This window comes from Arachis hypogaea, chromosome 13 (assembly GCF_003086295.3).
Source record: "Arachis hypogaea cultivar Tifrunner chromosome 13, arahy.Tifrunner.gnm2.J5K5, whole genome shotgun sequence".
NCBI lineage: Eukaryota > Viridiplantae > Streptophyta > Magnoliopsida > Fabales > Fabaceae > Arachis > Arachis hypogaea.
The window spans coordinates 11145352-11168361 of NC_092048.1; the positions used below are offsets into that span (position 1 = coordinate 11145352).

At 31.4% G+C, this 23010-nt stretch overlaps 2 protein-coding genes and 1 long non-coding RNA gene across 3 annotated transcripts; 2 read left to right on the top strand and 1 right to left on the bottom strand.

Moving 5' to 3' along the window:
• Positions 1-13007: 13007 nt before the first annotated feature.
• Positions 13008-15504, top strand: LOC112737169 (scarecrow-like protein 3). The gene is made up of 2 exons (XM_025786938.2): positions 13008-13548; positions 13806-15504. The coding sequence occupies exon 2, from the start codon at positions 13815-13817 to the stop codon at positions 15213-15215; it is 1401 nt and encodes a 466-aa protein (XP_025642723.1). The 5' UTR covers positions 13008-13548; positions 13806-13814; the 3' UTR covers positions 15216-15504.
• A 2514-nt stretch (positions 15505-18018) lies between these two features.
• On the bottom strand, positions 18019-18933 carry LOC112735754 (uncharacterized). Its single transcript, XM_025785264.2, has 2 exons — positions 18618-18933; positions 18019-18044 (listed from the first exon to the last, which is right to left on the bottom strand). The coding sequence occupies exons 1-2, from the start codon at positions 18931-18933 to the stop codon at positions 18019-18021; spliced, it is 342 nt and encodes a 113-aa protein (XP_025641049.1).
• A 1630-nt stretch (positions 18934-20563) lies between these two features.
• Positions 20564-22684, top strand: LOC140178102 (uncharacterized). Its single transcript, XR_011870342.1, has 4 exons — positions 20564-20754; positions 20846-20900; positions 20989-21117; positions 22389-22684. It is a non-coding gene; the product is annotated as an uncharacterized lncRNA (long non-coding RNA).
• Positions 22685-23010: the final 326 nt, after the last annotated feature.

Below are 23010 nucleotides of genomic sequence, written 5' to 3' on the forward strand. Positions count from 1 at the left end.
ATTTTTAAATGATTGTTTAGTGACATACATAGAAAGAGAGACATTTGATTGTATTGACAATGAAAAGATTATTCAATCTTTTCAAAATATGAAACCCAGAATAATGGAATTTTAAATTATTTATTATTTAAATTATTATTTTATTATTTTAATTTGTTAGTTAAATAATTTGAGAAATTTTATAATACTATAGTATAATTATATAAATTATTATTATACTATATATATTTTCCCCTACTGATAAAATTTTTTGGATCCGTCACTGGTCATGCCATTTGGGATGAAGAACATGGGAGCGACCTACCAGAGATTGATGAATAAAGTCTTCAAGGACCACATTGGTAAGTCGGTAGAGGTTTACGTAGATGACATACTTGTGAAGATGGGTGAGCTGGGTAGCTTAGTAACCGACTTGAGGTTAAACCCCTGAAATGCGCGTTTGTCATGGAAGTGGAAAAATTTCTTGGATTCATGATCATGCAAAAGAGGGTAAAGGCCAACCCGGATAAGTGTGAGTGGTTCTCCGCATGACAAGCCCGAGATGTGTGAAGGACGTACAAAGACTGGCGGGAGACTCACGACCCTATTGTGCTTCATCGACGTGTCAGCAGCCAGGGGGCTCCCTTTCTTCAACCTGATGAAGAAAGGGATGGCCTTCGAGTGGACCCCAGCATGTGAAGAAGCTTTTAATCACTTTAAAAAAAATCTTGTCGGAGCCACCTTCTCGGTAAGCCAAAAGAAGGGGAGACCTTGTATCTGTACCTTGCGGTGACAGAAGAGGCCATGGCGGCTGCTCTGGTCCGGAAGGAGGACAAGCTACAACAACCTGTGTACTTCGTAAGCAAAGTGCTCCAAGGAGCGGAGTTGAGATACACCAAGCTAGAAAAATTAGCGGATGCCTTGTAAATCTCCTCTCAAAGGTTAAGGCAATGCTTTCATGGACACTCGATCACACTCAGAACCGACTAGGTGATCCGACAGATTCTGCAGAAGTCTGACCTGGCGGGGCGAATGATGACTTAGGCAATAGAGCTGTCCCAGTTCAATATTCAGTATGAATCCCGACACGCGATCAAAGCACACGATGGAAACTCCATGTTAATGGAGCTAATAAGAAGAGAGGTTGTTAAGTACGCAGTAGTACAGGGATAGCTATACAAGAAAATGCTCAACCAACCCTTACTAAAGTGCTTACGACCCGACCAGATGGTGTATGTCCTAGGTGAAGTGCATGAAGGATGTTATGGCCACCACATTGGGGACAAAGCTTTGGCTCGAAAGCTCGTTAGAGCCAGTTACTGGCCTCCATGATGACAGACGTTCGCGAGTTCGTCAAGAGGTGCAAGAAATGCCAAGAAAATGCAAATTTCCATAAAGCACCGGCAGAAGAGCTAAGCTCAATCCTGGTCTCCCGGCCTTTCTCCCAATGGGGAGTTGAACTCCTGGTGTTGCAACGTAATGATATCGGCCCACCGACTCCTAGAGAAGGCAAGCTCTCGCCTAATTGGGAAGGAGCTTACAGGGTAAAAGAAGTGCATGGAAAGGGTGCTTACAAGTTAGAGCGATTAGACAGAAAGGAGGTCTCGAGGACATGGAATGTGGCGAACCTTAGAAGGTTTTACTCCTGAAGGCTGGACGACCTCCCGGCCAATTGGTTATCCTTTGCCTTCGCTTACTTTTACTTTCATCTACTTTGTCATTTCTTTCTTTAATTTAATTTGTTTCACCAGAACACTTGTTTCATTATACATTGTTAAAAAGGGGGTACTCTTTCCCCTTGTCCTCAGAGTGAGACGACGACAAAGGGTTTTAACGAGGCCCATTATTGAAAAGTGATTGCGTGTTGATATCAATTTATTTTTACTTTGATTTGTTCATGCATGTTATCAAGATACAAGGATGGTTTCCCGGGACTGATCACCCTGAAAACCATAATGCAACAACATGCGGATATCCATTGAATTATAAGTTGCTGGCCAAGCGAGATATGAAACATATGAAAAGCAACCAAAATAATGCGAAGATTCTAAGAGTTTAAATCGTTAAAATAGTAGTACAAAAGGGCATCGCATCGGCCCAACCACAACAAAGTATTGTTCATAATTACATATCAAGGGCATCATATCGGGCCGATAAGGAAAACAGTTCGAAAAGAAAAAGTTCAAACGAAATTACGAGTGTCAAACTACATCATTTTCTCGGGATGTCAATAATTTTGCCATCTTGGACCATCTTGGATCATCAACCCGTGAGTGGAACAAAACCACCGTGGCACCATCCTCACCACAGACGGAACAAACCACCGTCTCCACAATATTTATATCTCATTTAACAAGTTTTTATCGGAAAATGATTCAATACTATTCATTATATCCACCCCAACATATGCAAAGCCTTTAAAGTAGTTATCAGACTTCAAACGAAAGTTACAGGGGGATACAAACTCGCCAGAAAAGCTTAACGATTCAAAACAACATTTTCAGTAAAAAGTAAAAACAACAAATGGTGCGTACACAGGCTTCGTACGTACGCACGGAACCTATCTCGGTTCCTTAAGGGTGCGTGAATGGTGTGTATGCAGGCATCATACATACGCACAAAAGTGTAATGATGCGTACGCAACATAGATACGTACGCAGGAAACCTGGTTCGGCCACTAATTCTGCAGAATCTGCATAATTTAATTTTAACCACCAGTTTTCAAACACCCATAACTTTTTCTACAAAAATTATTTTTCCTCCATTCTTTGACGGTCTTAAATTATATATTCCTAGTTTAATTTCAAGATAAACTTCATTCATTTTCAAGTTCTGAGCGTTAAATTATAACCCTCCAAAATTGACCAAAAATCTGCGAGTGCAGAATTTTTTACACCACCAAGGCAAAACCCCACATTTCAAAAACCAATTTTTTAGCAACCATTCTTAACCAAAAGCAAGCCTAAACCATAACCATTCATTTTATTTTTAACTCTATCTAATTCTATATTCACTAATTCGCTAAACATCAATCTTTATCTCAAAGTTATATAATTTTTCATTCAAAACCCAAAAATCAACAATTCTCATCATTAAACATTCCACTCTCATCAAGTTTAGGCTATAATCCTCGTCAATATCATTATCAATAATAGACAACATACAACTCAACAATAATCCATCTTCATTCTCACACTCCAAACCAAACAACAATATTCACCCCACATTCAATTATATATATTGTTGTGTTGTGGTATGATTGTGGAAATTGGAGTTATATATATATATATATATATATATATATATATATATATATATATATATATATATATATATCAAGTATTAGAAATTCACTCACTTAAGGTTTCTGGTCATTTTCATTCAAATCAATAATCATTTAATACTACATATTCATACTAAACCATTATCATCAATAATTATCAATTCAATCATATCTTAAGTCAACAAGCCTAGGTCTTTACATAGCATTATATAGTGATTATCCAAAGCAAAACCCGTACCTTAATTGACGGCGGTTCCAACCTCATGGGTCCTTTCTCTCCAACAAATTCAAGCATCAATATACAAGCTTTACTCAACATCAAGTTATCAACCAACCCAAGCACTTAAACAACTCTATTTAATATAATTACATCCAAATTTTACATTGTTCATACTAGGATTTTCACACAAATTAAGAAAACATAGAGAGAGAGTTTTCTTATTTTATTCCATATGAACATGGGTCAAAATTCCATCAGAAATTGAGCTTGAATTTCCTCTAAAATATAAAAATCACAATTTTCAACACCCACATACCCAAAATATAAAAACCGAGAAAAATGAAGAAATGGGATTAAGTTCTCACAATTATACCCTGCAAAAATTATATAGAGGGGGAATTGAGAGGAACGCGTAGTCACAAACGGATCGTCGATCGAAGCTCCAGTTTGTGAAAAAAGTGGATTCGAAGTTCAAGTTGAATAGTATTTTAGTTTGTGGTTTTTCTCTTTTCTCTTTTTTCAATCTCGACCCCTCTCTCACTTTGGATGAATGAATGAAAACAAGAATGGAGTCACTTTTCTCACTCAATAAGCAAAGGGTATTTTTGTCCTTTTGTCTATTGGCTCTACCTAGAGCCAAATTTTAAAGATAAGTGTTTCTGTTTGTATTCTAAATTTTTTTGGTTATTTTTATATTTTTATTTTTCTCATACGCAATACCAGATAGACTTAAGCATATACAATTCATTACGACGCTCATACACACGTTCTTCTATGATTAATTATATTTTCGCGCTCCAATTTATTTTCTTAACTCAAGTTTTATATGTAAATTTTTAAATTATGATATTTAAATTTTTAACTCAAAACAAACAATTTAAACCCTCTTATCTCAATTTTAATTATATAATTAACTACTTAATATTTTTTCGGGTCATATTTTCAATGAGACATATTAGATAATGTAAACCCCGCTAAAATTGATAAATAATTAGTCAATAATTCAAATTTTAATTAGGAAAATTAAATATGCAAAACTAATATCAAAATAGGATAGAGCTCGCCAAAACGAGAATTTTGATACTAATTTCGGATGTAAACCCCGCTAAAATCGATAAATAATTAGTCAATAATTCGAATTTTAATTAGAAAAATTAAATATGTGAAACTAATATCAAAATAGGATAGAACTCGCCAATACGAGAATTTTGATACTAATTTCGAAAAAATTTAGCCCAAAATCAGACCGAAAGAACCAAACCGGTTGAATTGGGGCCCAAACCGGACCATGACTTAAAAGAGGGACAGAAGCTCTTCTTCCCCATTTCAGCATCAACAGTGCTGAAAACAGATTGGGGAGAGGAGGAGATCCCTAACCCTCATCCAAGCTTCAAACCACCGTATCTTCCTCGTTTGAGCTCCGATCGCCGCACTGTTTGCGGCCACGCATCCAGTGCATCGAGCTCTACCTTTCTATCCGAACAATTTCACTGGTAAGCCTTATATTTGATTCAGAATCTCTATTCCCCTTTCTTTGGTGAAATTAAAATTCTATAGTGAAATCTTGTCCAATTTTGTGTTTTAGGTTCAAGTTAGCTTCCGGAACTTATGGGCTCAAGCTATGGAGCATATGGGTATGGTAAGAACACCTTAACCCTAGCTCAATCTTGTATTTATAATGGAAAAAGTGAAATTGGAACATGTATATGAATTAGGTGTAGATTAAGTGGGTATATATGCATTGGAATTGAATTGGGAGTATTTGAAGGCTTGTTGGTGATCAAAGCTTGGTTTAGGGCTGTTTTAATTGAGCTTGGAGGGGCTGTGTTTTGTGTTGTGAGGCTGCCTTGGGTGAAACTAAGTGATCGGTCAAGGTATAGTTTAAGTTTCGCACGTCTAATATTTACGGTGTTGTGAAAACTTAGGTTAGAGGAACCATAGGATAAGTTGAATTGTTAATTGCATTTAATGAGTATTTTTGTAATGTTGTTGGAATAAATTGTTGATGAACATATAATGGAATTATGAGGTTATTAATTTTATACTCTTGGACTTGCTTATGATGGTTAAAGGTAACTTGAAGTGGTTGTTGATGAGTTGGGAATGGAGAGGTTAGCAATATGCATGTTTTATACGTAAGGAATTATGAATATGGTGAAAATGAGGTTTGGAAGTGTTTGGGTAAAAAGTGATTTTGGGTGAATTTTGAAGGTCCATAATTTTCTACTCAAATTTTGGATTGAGTTGTGATTTGTTGCAAATAAAAGATGGTTTTAAAGAGCTTTTGATTGATATCAATTTTGTGAAAAATGGAATTTTTTAAAGAAAGTTATGGACGTTGAAAATCTGGTGTATGAATCTATGTTTAGGATGGCTAAACTGGATGCAGCAAGCTTTCTGGGCATTCTGCCCATTTTTTTGAAGGAACGCCCATCCACGCGTGCGCGTGGCTCACGTGTACGCGTGAAGTGGAATTTTGGCGACGCATGCACGAGAAGCATGCGTACGCGTGTGTGCATATTCACGCGTACACATGACTCACGCGTACGCGTGGATGCTGCCTGCTGCAGAAACCGGTTTTGACTATTTTTAAACCAATTTTCCACTTCTAAACCTCCATTTTCTTCCCTTAAGGCTTAAAGTATGGTTTTAGGTCCAGTGGATAAAAGAAGCTAGGACAATGAGATAACTTGGGAATGAAGAAAAGGGGTGAACAAGATGAATTGTGAGGGAAATGGTGTGAAGCTGAATAAATATACGTCGATATGGTTATAAAGAATGAATGTAAAAACGTGATGTGATAAATGATGAGATTTAGGATGATTGTGTGTGGCCGAGATTAGGGGTGGCAATGGGTAGGGTAGGGTAGGGTTTGGATCCAACCCTAACCCTACCCGCTCTTAACCCGCGGGTACCCGACCCTACCCGTGGGTTACAAAAAATATACAACATTATTATATAACTTGATGATAATTTAAAATAGAACTGATTTTTATGTAAAAAAATATTAAATTATCAATTAATGATTTTTTTTTAGTGGTTAAGGATCTTTTGCATTTAGTGAGAGGTCTTTGATTCAACATCCACTTAAAACATATTTTTATATAAGTATATAACATAAATATATATAGAGTGCGGGTTGGTCGGGTAGGGTTGAGGCTCAACCCGTACCTACCCGACCCGCACGAGAACCCTACCTGCACCCTACCCTACCCGCTGCGGATCGGGTTGGCAACCTTACTTGATCGGGTGGGGTCAGATTGGATACCCGCAAGTAGGGTACATATTGCCACCCCTAGCCGAGATGGTCGGAATGGCAAGGTCTGGATATAATCCCGCTTGTGTAATTAATTTGAACATATGTTCAGATGGCAAGTTGAGAGTGGAAGTTCTTTTCTTGTCGTGATGTGGATGTGGGAAATGTGGAAAGACACTCTCCTTCATATCGTATCCCCCACGTTCTTCTCTGATTGCAAGGTGAAAAGGCACACTCCTTCGATGTGGAAAGGCACTCTCCTTCGTATATCCTCCAGGAGAAGGTGGAAAGGCACACTCCTTCGATGTGGAAAGGCACTCTCCTTCGTTTATGATCCTCCTGGAGATGCGCAACCTAGAGACCAATGTCTGGGTTAGCTACCAGATGTGTTGGGTTCTGGCAAAATAACCGACACGTGAGCTCACGGCCAGTAGGATAGACATTCATCATATGCATATGTGTGCTTTGTTTGCTATGCCTTAATTGGGAATGCCTAATTGATTACATACCTCTTGCTTCTTGTTATACTTGCTACTTGCACTATCTGCTCATTACTTGTGCGTGAATTTGTGTGGTTGTTTGTTTCTGTTGCATTATGGGTGATGGAGGGATGGAGGAAAAGGTGAAATGGTTTGGTGTTATGATAGGTTTGAAATTGAGTAAGTTAGGCAGAGATAGAATACCTACCCCTGTTTATGGCTTCTGTTTAGTAATTAAGTTGGATAATTGAGTAACGGAGTTCTAGGATTGCCTATAGCATTCTCAGGACCTTATTTATTATACGCGTGGCACTTTTACTATGCTGAGAACTTCCATACTGTGTTGCTGCTTTTCAGATGCAGGTCGAGAGGCTCCTCGTTAGGCGTCTAGATCCTTGAAGCGAAGTAGTTCTTGAGTGTATTTTGGATTTCTGTTTGTATATTTGTATATATGTATTTAGCTTACTCTCCAAGTAACTTGCGTATGCTGCTCCTCTTAGAGGTTGAGGGAGAGATAGGAGTTTATTTGGTATTTTGGTGTATTTTGGGATACTTATGTATGTTTATATGTATATTTAAATCCTTTGGCCAGCCTTAGCTTCGCAGGCTGAATCAAGGGCTAGTTATGCTATTTCCTTGGCTTTCCTTTACTCTCTTACTTATCTTTATTATTTCCTATTAAGGTTTCTTAGCACGCAAGTATTCCTATTCCTTGAGCGTTGCGCTTTTTATTTTTGCGATTTTGTTTTACCCATTTTTCAAGGCTCCTAGTATATATTATCCTTTGTTATGTATTAATATATATTTTATTTTAGAGGTCGTAATACTACACCACCTCTATCTTACATCTTAGGTGTAAAACTCTACGTGGTAGGGTGTTACAGATAACCGTAGAGTTAATTTACAAAAATGCTCATGTGTATATGTTAGATAAAATTTATTTGTTCATAAAGATAAAATTATCTTTTTATAATATTTTTTTATCAAAACATATTTAAAAAAATTAAAAATTTACTCATTTTTTTTAATTTTTTTCTCTTTATTTCTTTCTTTCCGACTAAACTAACCTTAGTGATTATTTTTCTATGTACACCTAACATTTTTTTAATTAAATATTGCCAAATCAAAACATATCTACTCATCTATAACAATATACGAGGAGAATATAAGAAATTTAGGGTTTAATTTTTACTTTTCCATCTTAATCCTATTAATAAAGAGTAATTGATATAACTACCATTAAAAGATATAAAAAATATAATTATAAGTTAAGTTTTATTTATTCATATTACGATTATTTTTCATCCACATTATATGCTTTTTATTTTATTCTCTTCTTTCAGGTCTTTATCTACTCTTCTTATATTCTCCTCTTGCCTCTCAATATCTTACTCTCATTTATTAAATAAAAAAAAAATTTATATAGTTTAGTACTCTGAGAGTACTGTACTCTCGTTTATAATTTAGTCTAACTTTTATAGTAACAAATATAAATAAAAAAGTCATTACATGTATATTTATATTTTTTTTAAATTATATTATAAAATAATAAATTAAATTTTTTACTTATAATATTATTTAAATTAAATTTTTTATTTATGATATTATTTAAATGGTATATATCATTAATCATTTGTTTTGTAATTATTTTTTAGATAAACATTAATTTTACGGTTTGTTTTTATATATCATTTCTGTAAAGATAAATTAAATTTGTCTTATACAATTTCAATTAGTTAATATTTAATACTAATTATTTACTATATTATTTTTATTTTAATCAACCAACTCTTTATTCATAACATTTTTTGTTTTATTATATTATATTCTATTTTATATGATTCTCGGTTCAGTGATTGACAACAAATAAATTAACTATTTTTAAATTTTGCTTTAAATTTTAGTTTACAGTATTAATTTTGTGTAAATTTATATTTTTTATTTAATTTATTTTTAATTGAATTTTATTTATTTGTTTATTTTAAGGTCTTGTTATTAACAATTATTTTTTTTCGTTTTTATTTTTTCCTAATTACTTATTGGTTATTCTAATGTTTTTTTTGTTTATATTGATATTATTTTTTAATAGAAACCCATAATATTTTATATACATGTTGATTCACATCATATTTATAAATTTCTTTTAATTATTTTTAAAGTGTTGTTTAATTTTAAGTGTAATCGTAAATTAATAATTTAATATGAATTGATAAATTATTTTATTTTATTCATTAAAATTATGATATTATCACCATTATTTATCTATTTAACTAACTATAAAAATACGAATAATTTTTATTTTTCTAAAATCCTAAAAAAACATAGATGCAATAACCTTTTGAGTTGTATGTTCTAGAATTCAAAGATGATTTATATTGATTGGTAAAATTTTATATTATGAATTATGTTTATAAATTTAAAAAGAAAATAAAAATTATTAATACCCATAAAAAAAATTTTACCTCTCAATCAATATAAATTCAGTAAATATATATTTTAAATTTTAAATTTTAAATTTAATTTTACTTTAATATTTTTAATATTTAAATAAAATATAATCTTAACAAAAGTCTTTTACAATTATAGAAAAATATATTTTTTTAAATAATAAAAAAAATGGTTGAACAGATACTATTGAGTCGCAAGTATAAATAATCATCATCTATAATATATGTATATAAAGAATTAATTATTAAATTAATTTTTAATATAAAATATATATTAAAATATAAAATATATGTTTAAAATAAATTAAATAACATATATTTATACATAAATATATGATAATTAATTTTTTCTATATATATTAGGTTATTTTTTAATAATTATTAAAATAATATAATTGAATAATTGTCAAATTGACTAGTGGTGTAAAAAACACTTCATCAACGTATCAAAATTAAACAGTCACCTCCTAATAAATTTCATACTCCATTAAGTAGTGTTTAGGATATAATCAAAATAGTAAGAGATAAAAAGGTGGTGACCCGGTTTCTCCTTGCTTGTCTGACAATGTTGTTGTATCCACAAAGAAAAAGAACTAACCTTCAAGCCACCAGCTTAACGCCAAAAATTTCTAATTTCGAAGTTTACCCCATTCCTGGTGGATACCACAATCCAAAACAACAAGTAACAGCACAACAACCCTTATGGTTGGTCTTTGAGAGTTCAAAGAGGCAAGTTTTGTTCTTTCGTGGGCTTCCTCTCTACTATTCCTGAATTCCAAACCTCCCAAAGGATAAGCGTTTCGTTTGATTGTTACATTGGTTTCTTCTATTTTGCTGACACCACTAACATGGGTTTTGGCTATGGTTCTTCGTCTTCTTCTCACAACTGCTTCCGTATTCTCTCATATATTTTATGCTGAATTGGGTATGGAGAAAACTGACTTACTTATCTGTTTTTAAGCTAAAAGACTTCACCCTTAGACTTTAGTAAATCTTTGACTAAAATACATTATTTTATTATCTATAAAATTTAAAAGGTAACAAGGATAAAGAAAAAAAAATATTGGTTTACAACTTTATATAATTTAATATTTGATGAGTACTGTACTCTTATGATTTATAATTTGGTTTCACTTTGTAATAAATATAAATAAAAAATTCATGACATACATTTTTACCATTTTTTAAAAATTATATTATAAAATATTAAATTAAATTGTTGATTTATAATATTATTTAAATAGTGTATACTATTAATCATTTGTTTTACAATTTTTTTAGATAATTATTAGTTTTATTATTTGTTTACATATATCATTTATGTAAAGATAAATTAAATTTATCATATACAATATCAATTAATTAATATTTAGTACTAATCTATTTATTATATTGTTTCTATTTTAATGAACCAACTCTTCATTCATAACATGTTTTGTTTTATTAAATTATATTATATTTTATATAATTTTTTATTTACTGTTTTATAACAAATAAATTAATTATTTTTAAGTTTTGTTTTAAATCTTAGTTTATAATCTTAATTTTGTTTTATTTTATATTTTTTATTTAATTTATTTTAGTTAAATTTAATTTGTTTGTTTATTCTAAAATTTTGTTATTATATTTTTTAAAGTTCTTATATGCAATTTATAATAATAAGAATAATAATAATAATAATAATTTGACGATGATAAATATAGTAATTTGGGTTGAAATTCTAAAAGTGTGTGTAATTTTTGTGTAGGCCAAATTTAATAAAATTGCAATCAATCAAGTTCAAGACTAAGTATAAACATTCCAGCCCCATAAAAAATGTTGTGGATCACAAATCAAAGAGGAAAACCACGTTAAAAGTAGAACAAGAAAAATAGACGATTCTATTTTTGTGCAAGCATTTTAATTTATTGAAGTCACACTTTTTATTACTGATCATTTTCGCATAAGAAGAAGAAAATGGAAGTTTTTTTTTCTGTAAATTAAAGGTCACAATTAAAATTTGGAGTCAAATAATAGATTAATAGTTCAGATTTTTGAAGTCAAAAAAAATAAAGAAAAAAAAAATAGTTAAGTAAATATTCAAACTAACTCTATAAATCATGAATCACTTCTACCGTGTTATCTCTCTTCTGCGTCTTTACTCTGAATTTTGAAAAAAGAGAACAAAGTCAATGTGTTCAACTAAACTCAAATTTTGGAAGCTTAACTTTTATTTGAAAAAGGTAAACGGCCACAAATTGAAGTAAGGAGAACGAGTACACAGTTTAAATATTCATAGCTTTTTAGCTATACATTCTTCTCTTTTATAGTTTTACATTGAATTTTTTATTTTTCAGTTTTATCTTTTTTTTATTTAAATCAATAAAACAAAAGACAAATTTGAGAGGTATAAGTAAAAGTAATTAAGAAAAAAGGCAAAGAGAATTATCATGGAGAAAAGCCAGAAAATTATTTCAATCTATTTTGTATGTATTTCTGTTCTATATTCACGATCTTGAGAAGATTTTCTTGTTAAGTTGGGTGAGTATTCAGTGGTTAAAAGTCTAAGAATGAACCTAGCCAAATCAAGTTTTGGTAGAAGTTTGGTTTGTCCCTGATAGAATAATTATTAGGAATTGGTGTTTATAATATTTGAAAAAGATAGTGAAAATTTCACCACATTATACATAGTGGTTGAACTAGGATATTTGACTGTATCCGTTATTCTTCTCTGCTCTGTTTAAATCATTTGATATAAGACAAAATAAAATTTTCTCCTACATAATTAATCTGGCAGACATTACAGCAACAAAGTGTATTCAAAAGTAATGTGTTTATTTTATTACTGATCAATAGTCAAGAGACAAAATAAAATTAGCGCTTGCATAATCTTAAAATGTTCAAATTTAAAAGATGTCATAAATTTAATCTCTTTCTCTAAGCTATTAAAAACTTTTAATTAGTATCAGAGTCAATATCAAAAGATTTAATAGCCAATAATATGGATACAAATATTATGACTTACACACTTACTGAAAATCAATCTCATAATAATAATCATCTATATTATGTGCATATAAAAAATTAATCACTAAATTAATTATCAATATAAAATATATATTAAAATATAAAATATATATTTAAAATAAATTAATAATATATATTTATATACAAATATGTAATGATTGATTTTTTCTATATAACATAATATGTTATTTTTGAATAATCATTAAAATAACAAATATAATTAAACAATTGTAAAATTGACTAATTGACTACAAAAACACTCCATCAACATATCAAAATTAAACCGTAGCCTCCTAACAAATTTCATACTCCACTAAGTGGTGTTTAGGACATAATCAAAACAGTAAAAGATAAAAAGGTGGTGGCCTTCACGCTTGTCTGACAACGTTGTTGTATCCACGAAGAAGAAGAACTAACCTTCAAGCCACCGGCTTAACGCCAAAAATTCCTAATTTCGAAATTTACCCCTTTCCCTATGGATACGACAATCCATAGCAACAAGTAACAACACAACAACCCTTCTGGTTGGTGTTCTTAGAGAGTTCGAAGAGGCAAGTTTTGTTTTTTTGCGGAGTTTCGTCTCTACTATTTCTCAATTTCAAAACCCACAAAGGATAAGCGTTTGGTTTGATTGTTACTTTGGCTTCTTCTGTTTTGCTGACACCACTAACATGGTTTTTGGTGAGGGTTCTTCGTCTTCTTCTCGCAACTGCTTCCGCGTTCTCGGAATTCTCTCTTATATATTTTGTGTTGAATTGGGTACGGAGAAAACGATTTACTCATTAGTTTCTGAGCTAAGAAGACTTCACCTTTAAGCTTCTGATCAAGATTCTGAATTTGGGGTTCCCTGGCAGGTTCTTAAGAATAAGAATCAAAAGGTTTTATGTTTTTTTCTCTTTGTTGCTTTGTTCTTGTCTCATCCTATTCTTCTCATGCGAGATGCACTAGTTGTGATTTTAATATGTGTGTTTTTGTGTCATAATAATCATAATGCATTTGCTAGGTCTTTGAAGCTGGTCGCATTTATTATTCAAGCCTAAAGTTTGATTATTTTTTAATCAAGTTTTTATTCATTGCCATTTCATTATCTCCAAATTCCTTATACTGTTGTTACTGGTATGTTCTTTGCTACAAGGTATTTACTATGCAAGAAGAAGGTTCATCTTCTGTAACTTCCTCACCCCTGCAATCCGTTTCAACCATGTCACTTTCACCTAGCTTGGGATCTCCACACCCCATGCCTAAGGAACTGAGATCTGAGGAAAGGGGTTTGTGCTTAATCCATTTGCTTCTCACTTGTGGAAATCATGTAGCTGCTGGTAATATTGAAACTGCAAATGTTTTACTTGGGCAAAGTTCCATGCTTGCCTCTCCAGAGGGCGATACTATGCAGCGGATCGCGGCCTATTTTACCGAAGCACTTGCTGATCGGATACTTAAGGCATGGCCCGGGCTCCATAGAGCCCTCAACTCTACTAGAATGGTCATGGTTTCTGAAGAAGTTCTCACTCGAAAGCTTTTTTATGAAATTTTTCCTTTTATGAAGATAGCATTTGTTCTGACAAATCAAGCTATCATTGAGGCGATGAAAGGCGAAAAAATGATTCATATAATTGATCTTAATGCTATTGAATCTGCTCAGTGGCTTGCACTCCTCCAAATTCTGAGTAAACGTCCCGAAGGTCCACCTCATTTGAGAATCACTGGTGTTCATCAAAAGAAAGAGATTCTAGACCAAATAGCTTATAGACTGGTTGAAGAAGCAGAGAAGTTGGATATTCCATTCCAGTTTAACCCTGTAGTCAGCAAATTAGAGAGCTTAGATTTTGAAAAATTTCGCGTGAAAAGTGGGGAGGCACTCGCTATAACTTCCATGCTCCAATTGCATTCACTTTTGGCATGGGACAACGAAGCTGCACAGAGAAGAAATCCTCAATTAGCTAGAACCTCAAATGCAATTCACCGGAAAAGAAAACAGCCTATGTTCCAAAGCTCATCCAGTGATTTGCCTGAGAATACGCCTAGTCCTGACTCATCCTCATCGTCTCCAGCATCGTTAACTACTTCAAATTCAAAGCATACGGAGAGCTTTCTTAATGCATTATGCGGATTATCACCAAAGGTTATGGTTGTAACCGAACAGGACTCCAATCACAATGGTTTGACTCTTATGGACAGGCTACTAGAAGCTCTATACTCTTATGCTGCACTATTTGATTGCTTGGAGTGCACTCTGCCAAGGACATCATTGGAGAGATTAAGGCTTGAGAAGATGCTTTTCGGTGAGGAAATCAAGAACATTGTCGCGTGCGAGGGATTGGAACGAAGGGAAAGGCACGAGAGGCTGGATAAGTGGATCCACAGATTTTATTTGGCTGGATTTGTTAACATGCCCTTAAGCTATTTTGGTACGCTGCAAGCAAAGAGGTTCTTGCAGAGCTATAGTTGTGACGGTTATAGAATGAGAGAGGAAAATGGTTGTGTATTAATTGGTTGGCAAGATAGGCCCTTGTTTTCAGTATCAGCTTGGAGATCTAGGAAGTAATACACAATCCAGGAAAAGGGAAAAAATAAGGAAGAAGTATCGATAGTATAGTCTTTGTCAGTTGTCTTCATGTGAAGTTGATTAGTCAAATCTGTTCAATCATTTAATGGTTTTCGAATATCAACTTCACATAAAAACAACTAACTGCATGAGAGTTATATCTTTAGTTTTTTTTTTTTTTTTACTTTTCTTTTGCCTTTTTAGTTTATATTAAAGTGTTTTGCCAATCTGATAATGAGTGATGACTATTAAAAGGATGAAATAAAGTTCTGTTCTGTAGTTTATGTAAGTTGAGCATGGACTTGTTTTAATTATTTCCTTGTTTAATGCAAGTTGGTTTTTCAAATTCTCAAATATTTTACCTGTTAGTTCTCTTTTCAGCAAATATAGCAAGTTGACTTCTTAGTGGACTTGGATCAAATCATGAATAATTATTGCCTCAAATTGGATGCATTGTACTTTGTTTTGTGCTCCACACATATTTGGTGGTTCATTACTTCCATTATATGCACTTTTTTTTAGCTTTTTGCTGTTTTGATCATATTGAGTTATTGACTATCTCAAAAATTGTTATATGTCATGTTTCCATTATAATATCAATATGACTTCAATGCTCACCATTGGTGTGTATTGAGGAAACCAAGTCACACCATAATTTCTATCATCATTTGGAGTTAGAAAGAAATTTATTTTGGCTGGAACAATTAAAGTTTTTTTTTTCTCCATTGTACTGCAAGCATCTCTCAATTGGAAACAATCTTGATGGAGTATTTGGGATTTTATTAGTATGATTCTTTAAAGTTTTAATAACATTTTTTTCCTTAATTGGAGATTGAACCAAGAACGCTAGTTTAAAGGAAGGAGCATTTGCTAAGGTTTTCCATTGAAATGTTACTTGCCGATTTCATTCGTAATAAAATTATATACATACATATATATTTTAATGAAAAATTGATAACGAATTGTGTACTTGCATGTTTCTATGTTTTCGGATTTACAACAATAATTATTACAAAAAATAATATAAAGAACAAGAAGAGAAAAATTATATATTTAAATTATATTATAATTATCAGTAAATTAAAAAATATATATTTAAATTTTATAAAGGAAACAAATATTTTAAAACTTTCAAGAATACAAACGTAACAATTATTATACCTAGTTGAATTGTATTATAGATCGGATCAATGCTTTGAACTTTGAATTAAACGAAATACATCCAACCAGTTATGCTCTTAGCCGGCTAAAACCAAACTAAAAAAAAATATTACGAGAAAAGTATTATTAGAATTTTTACATAAAAACTACTTAATATATTACGTATTCACATCTTAATTATTATTTTTGCTTAAAAATGTCTTTATATAAATAATTACTTTATACAAAATAGTTGAACCTATCAGTTCTGAAGATTACCTAAAATTGAATTGCTTTGGGGTCTGAACATGAGATCTAAACTTCTTTTGAAGTAGCATTCGACGTTTATTGGTATCAAGGTGTCGCGGTCAGAATTTTTCGTGAAAAGGTGTAGGGTGGTACCTGCAAGGACTCCAATACTAAAATTAGCAAAGATTTTAAGCAGATTTTTATTAGATTAGGTTTAAAGTATCTGAGAGTGTCAAGATATTTATAAAGATGTAAAATCGATAATCACCTTTTAGAGTAATTTTATCTTTGATGGTACATAACTGTTTTCTTTTGTTAAGGAAGTTATTTAGGTTTCCTTTCTAGATAAGTAGAAAAGATAGGAGGAGTTAGTCACTGATTGAGGCAAATATGGCTTGTATAACATCATCGTGCAGGTCAAGTAGGTATCGATCTAGCCGATATCTGTTTGATTGAACTTTATTTATTTTGAGCTTAGTTTAAGTAGTGGGTCAAGATATAAACACTATACTTTCGTATACTTTAAGACTAAGTACTAGTTTAGATTCGTTTTTCTTAGTGAAAAAAAAGTACTTTTTTTAATAAAATACTTTTATTCAATTTAAAACTTATTTGAATATATACTATACGTCCTTTTTAAAAATTACTTTTATTAAAAAAAATTCTTTACTTTTTTTAAAAGTTAACAATACCTTACTTTTAAAAAAAGTAAAAGTAAAAGACGTTTTTAATATTTGAAAACTCTTTTTAAAAAAGTCTATCCAAATATAAAATAATTTTTGTCTGTAAAAAACATATTTTAAAAAAAATAAATACTTTTTTAAAAGCCAATCTAAAATGATCATAAACCATGTGATTCTGTTGTCAACATTTTCTTTAGTAGAAAATCTTCGTTTGAACATAGCATAAGGATGGAAAATAGAAATTATTTTTAATATGAAAGTGGAAACGGTGTTTTGGTTGAATATTAACATTTAGAGTATATTATAATATTGTGAAAATATTCAACACGTCTTCTCACGTGTTGGCTAAGATGTTGACACGTGTTGATGTCTTACCTACAAAATTCACCCACTTTAATTATACATAATAATCCAATTTCTAATAAAAACACCAATGTTTTTTTCATATAAAAAAAATTAGTCGATGAAAAAAGACACCTAATTAATGATATTAATGTATCATGCATGAACTTGCATGTATCAATTTATACCAAGATAAATATCATGTTTTAATGGATGCTTTTATTCAAACATTGTTCTTGTTCTTCGCCAACATAGAAGAACACTTTTTGCTAATTAAGTAATAAGAAGATCATTATTACTGCCAATTTACAACCAGAAGATACTTTATTGTTTATTATCCACATGGCAGTTCAAGCTAAGTGATAGGCTCTTCATATCTTCATGACCTTTTAGTAGTTGGGTGGTATCTTAATGGCTGAAACAATAATGATATCGAAAGTATTAGAACATATATAAAAATTAAACTCATAATCTAATAAATCTTTGTCATAGTAGTATTAGATAAAAGATCAGAGAAAATTTCTCTATTTTAAAATAAAATTAGTTATTCCTATATGTCTTGCACCAAAAAATTGAATAATTATCCTTTGGTATAAATAAAGATAAGCATAAAAATAAAATAAAAAATAAAGACACAAATAAAATATATATATATATATATATATATATATATTTCTATGTTAAGATATAGTAGTTACCAAATATGTCCTAATTAGTTTTTCATGTTACTATTATATGTATTAATTAAGAAGAATTTCAAGTATTTTAGAAAAAGTTTAATTTTTATGCACTAAAATTTCATCTAACCACATCCGTGTTTTTGTATAATCATTTAAATGGTCAATGTAAAAGGTAATTACTTTTTTTGATGTGGTGGTGTTCCAATAATTTTAACTGTTGAAGTAAATTATATATATTTTATAATTAACAGCTAAAAATACTAAAATACCAATATTATTGGAATATCCAAAAATTTTCCTATATTTACCTCCACATTGCATTCCAGGTGTTAATTTCATGCCACAATAGTGTGCAATAAAGAGAGCCTTAGGAACACTAATAAGGTTGACAACATCTTTGGTAACAAAATTACATGCACATGGAACATCAAGCTTTAACAACTCAGAACAACACTCTGCTGATGGTGGAACTTTTGGCCCTGATTTCTGCACATATTGTCCACATTCTGATATAAGTGCTGGAACACTCCCTCCACATTGACCTGAAACCTTTTCTGTGTTATATATTATGGAACATGCAACCACTATGGTTGCTAAGCTCAACAACGTGCTAATATTTCTCATGTTTTTATATATAAATGTGTGTGTGTGTGTGTGTTTTGATATGTTGTATGTATTTGAAACAAAAAAATTGTAGCTTTAATTTGCTATAAAATGCAAGGTTTGGTGTGGTTTATATAGGGAATGGGAAGGGGGAAGGAAGAGATTTCTTTGCATAAATTGTATCTGTTGTTGCAATGTTTTGTTTTTGTCCACTTGTGCATAATTATTAACCATGGACAATTACAATTTACAATATCTTTACTTATTCAGATATACTATGTAACACAATTTAGAACTTATCTGTTGTATTGTAAAGACATATTTTAAGAGAATAACAACAGAAATTTTTTTAACTTAAAAATTAAATTTAGATATTAATTAATAAATAAAATTATATTTAAAAAATTTTATCTTAAATACCTTTAAAAGTATATTTATTTTTTGAAAATATAAGTACGAGTACATAAATTTTTTTATTTATTAAACGCAAAATAAAGAATTGATGCTTTTCAAAAATACAACACAAACATCTTTTTAAAAATTTTTACCAAATCAAATTTATATGTAACGGTCGTTTCTATGTACGGCAGGACAACAAGAACATTCAAAGTTACAAAGATTGGACAGAAGTAGAATCAAGTCTCATCTAAAAAAATTATGATGACGTGTTCAGTTGGCATTTTTTATTATGATGTAAAGTAGTATTTGCAAGTGCATTAACATTGCTTTGCACTTTGAATTAAACGGCGTATAGTTTACCCGCTAATTATGCTTTTAGGCGGCTAAAACCAAACATAACAAACACCCATCCATCCTTTTTTTGTTAAAAAAAAAACAAACATAACTAGAAAAATATAATATGAAAATTTTTGTGGTAATAATTGGATGATAAAGAATGGTAGTGACAACAAAATTTACTAACCCAGTAACCCTCTTGTATTTTCCTTTATTTTTAGATTAAAAAAACGTATTCATTTTAATTTTTCAGTCGTTTAAAACAATAAAAAAGACAAGGAGATGTAAATATATTTTTATCCATACTCAAAAACATATACTCAGATAATCTTTGTAGTCCATTTTAAAGTTTCAACAATAAATAAAAAAAATGATATTCTACATCGTTTATGGTTAGAATAAATTTTAAACAGTAAAAGAAAATAGAAGTCAAAATTGTATATTTAATTTACTACAAAGTCAAGTCATATTATTTATTAAATCTATTACTAATTTTACAATTAAAATATATGATATATTATTTTTTCATTACAATTAAAATCATTTTTTTTTTCAAAATTAAAAAGTTCTTTTCTTCTTCCTCTCTCTTTCTCTATCTCTCTTATTTTTTCACTCACTCGATCTTTCTTATATATTATTATTAAAGACTAATTATAAATTTAACCATCAAAATATATAACATATGTAAACCCCGGTTAAATTAGTAGATAATTAGTTTTTAATAAAGAGGATTAGAAATGTGAATATTATATTAAATTAGGATAGAGCTCATCGAAACGAGAATTTTGACACAAATTTAAAAAAAAACAGTCCAAAATTAGACTAAACAGGCCGAACCGGTTGAACCAGGCCCAAACCGGGCTGTCGGTCCAACCGGACCCACACTTTAAATGAGCTCGAAAGCCCCTTCTTCTTCATTTCACCAGCTGCAGCGTGAAAAGCCACAGGGAGAAGAAAATACTCCCGAACCCTTACGGTAACCTTTTAACCCCCGTAACTTCTCCGTCCGAGCTCCGATTGCCGCACCGTTTGCGGCCACGTGTGCACCGTTTGCGGCCACGTGTCCATCGTGTCGAGCTATACATTTCTACTGGAATAATTTTACTGGTAACTTGTTTAATCACTCTCAGCCCTCTTTTCTCCCAATTTTCGAATTTTTAATGGGAAGGTTGAATTTCTTTGATTTTTGATGTTTTAGGATCTAATTAGCTTGAGAAAAACATTCACTCTTGCTTATATGAAGCTTGGGTAAGGTGAGGATACGATAATTTTATTTTAATTTCATTAAATTTGAGTTTTGAGTATTAAATTGGGTATATATGTGTTATGAATGTGTATTAGGTTGAAAATAAATAATTAGAGCTTGAAATTGTGAATACTGGAACTTGGAGGAAGCGGATTAGTTGAGGTTTTGAGGGCTGTGTTCTTTTAGGAAAATTTTCTTGGAATAATACTTGGGAATCGGCTAAGGTATGGTTTAGGTTTCTTGCATTTAATATATAATGTTCTGTGAAAACTTAGGCTAGATGACCATATGATAAGTTGGAATGCAGGTGTATGTTTAATGTTTAGTAATTTGTCGATGAATATATATTTGGTTGTTGGATTTGAATATTGTATGAGTTTAATTGTTGATGTGAGGTAGATTTTTTGTGGAGATTGTTATGATAATGAGGAAGGGAATGTTGAATTGAAAAGAATGCAGGTTTGGACCCGAACAGGGTGGTAAAGTCCGAGTTTTAGAGGAGATGCTGGCGAAATTTTATAGAAATTAGAGATTAGAGATTTTTTTTATATGATTATTTAAAAAGATTTAGATTCAAAGGTTATATGGTTTGATTTTGAGTTATTAAGAAAATGAGCATGTTTTAAGTTTGATTCATTTAGAAAAGCATGGATTATGTTCTGAATTGGAACTATTGATAGACGGAGTGAAATGTGTGATAATGAAGGATAAGGATTGAATATGATTGACGTATAATGATGAATGAGATGCAATTGAAAATGATATGGATGTTGATGAATTATAATTGAATTATTTATATGGCTTATGAATTTGAATGATTTGAGATACGAGATTCCCTGGATTAAGTGCCGTGGCTTGCCACCACGTGTACCAGGTAGAAAATTCGATACTCTGTTGACCCTACGACGTAAGTGTGACCGGGCACTATATAAATTCCCGGGAATGTTACCCCCATTGAGCAATATTGATTATTTGAGATAAAGCTATGCATAGACTCAAGGGGATGCACGTCGGGGGACAGTCTAAGTACAATTCAAACTTGTTGGGTTGGCTGGATAACCGATAGATGAGCCTCATCAGCCATAGGACAGGCATGCATCATCTGCATATTACTTGAATTACTTGCTTGTACATTAATTGGGTGTGCCTATATGTTCTTGCCATGTTAAATGTGTATTTGTTACCTGCAGTAATTGTAACCTTCCTGTGCTTGCTTTTATCTGTTTATTTGTTTGTGAAAATGCATGATGAAATTGGAGGTATGGAGGAATGGCAGTATGAGACTTAGATTTTAAGGTTAAGTTAAGTTAGGTTTAAATGTTCTTAGAAAACCACCTTTTATGACTTCTGTTTAATACTTTAAACTCTATAATCTGAGTGTCGGTGTTCTAGGATTGCCTCTGACATTTCCAGGACCTTATATATTATGTGTGTGGCACCTTTACCATACTGAGAACCCCCGGTTCTCATTCCATACTATGTTGTTGTTTTTCAGATGCAGGTCGAGAGGCATCTCGTTAGGCGTCTGGACTCTTGAAGCGGAGTGGTTATTGGGATATTTTGTTATGCTATGATGTATATATATGTACTTAGCTTTCTCTCCGCATGACTTATTCTTTTTTATCCTCTTAGAGGTTTATGGAGAGGCAAGATTGTGTATATGTACTTTTGGGTTTTGGATATGTATGTATATATGTGTAAATATTCTCCGGCCAGTCTTGACTTCGCAGGCTGAGTTAGAAGCTTGTTATTTTGTATCTTTGGCACTCTATTCCCACTTCTGTTATCTTATGTTTAATAGTTATGGTTTTCTTAGCACGCAAGTTAACTCGTTCCTTGAGCGTTGCGCTTTTATTTCGCGATTTTTGTTTCCTCTATTCTTCAAGGCTCCTAGCATATTATAATTCTTCTGCTATTATATGTACTCATTTTATTTTAAAGGTCGTAATACCACACCACCTCTGTTTTACGACTTAAGCGTAAAGCTTAGTGTGGCAGGGTGTTACAACATAACATTCTCTAATTATATTTAAATTAAATTAAAATTAAAATATTAAAGTTAAAGTTAAAATATAATATAATTATATTATATATTACTAACTAATTTAATAACCAAA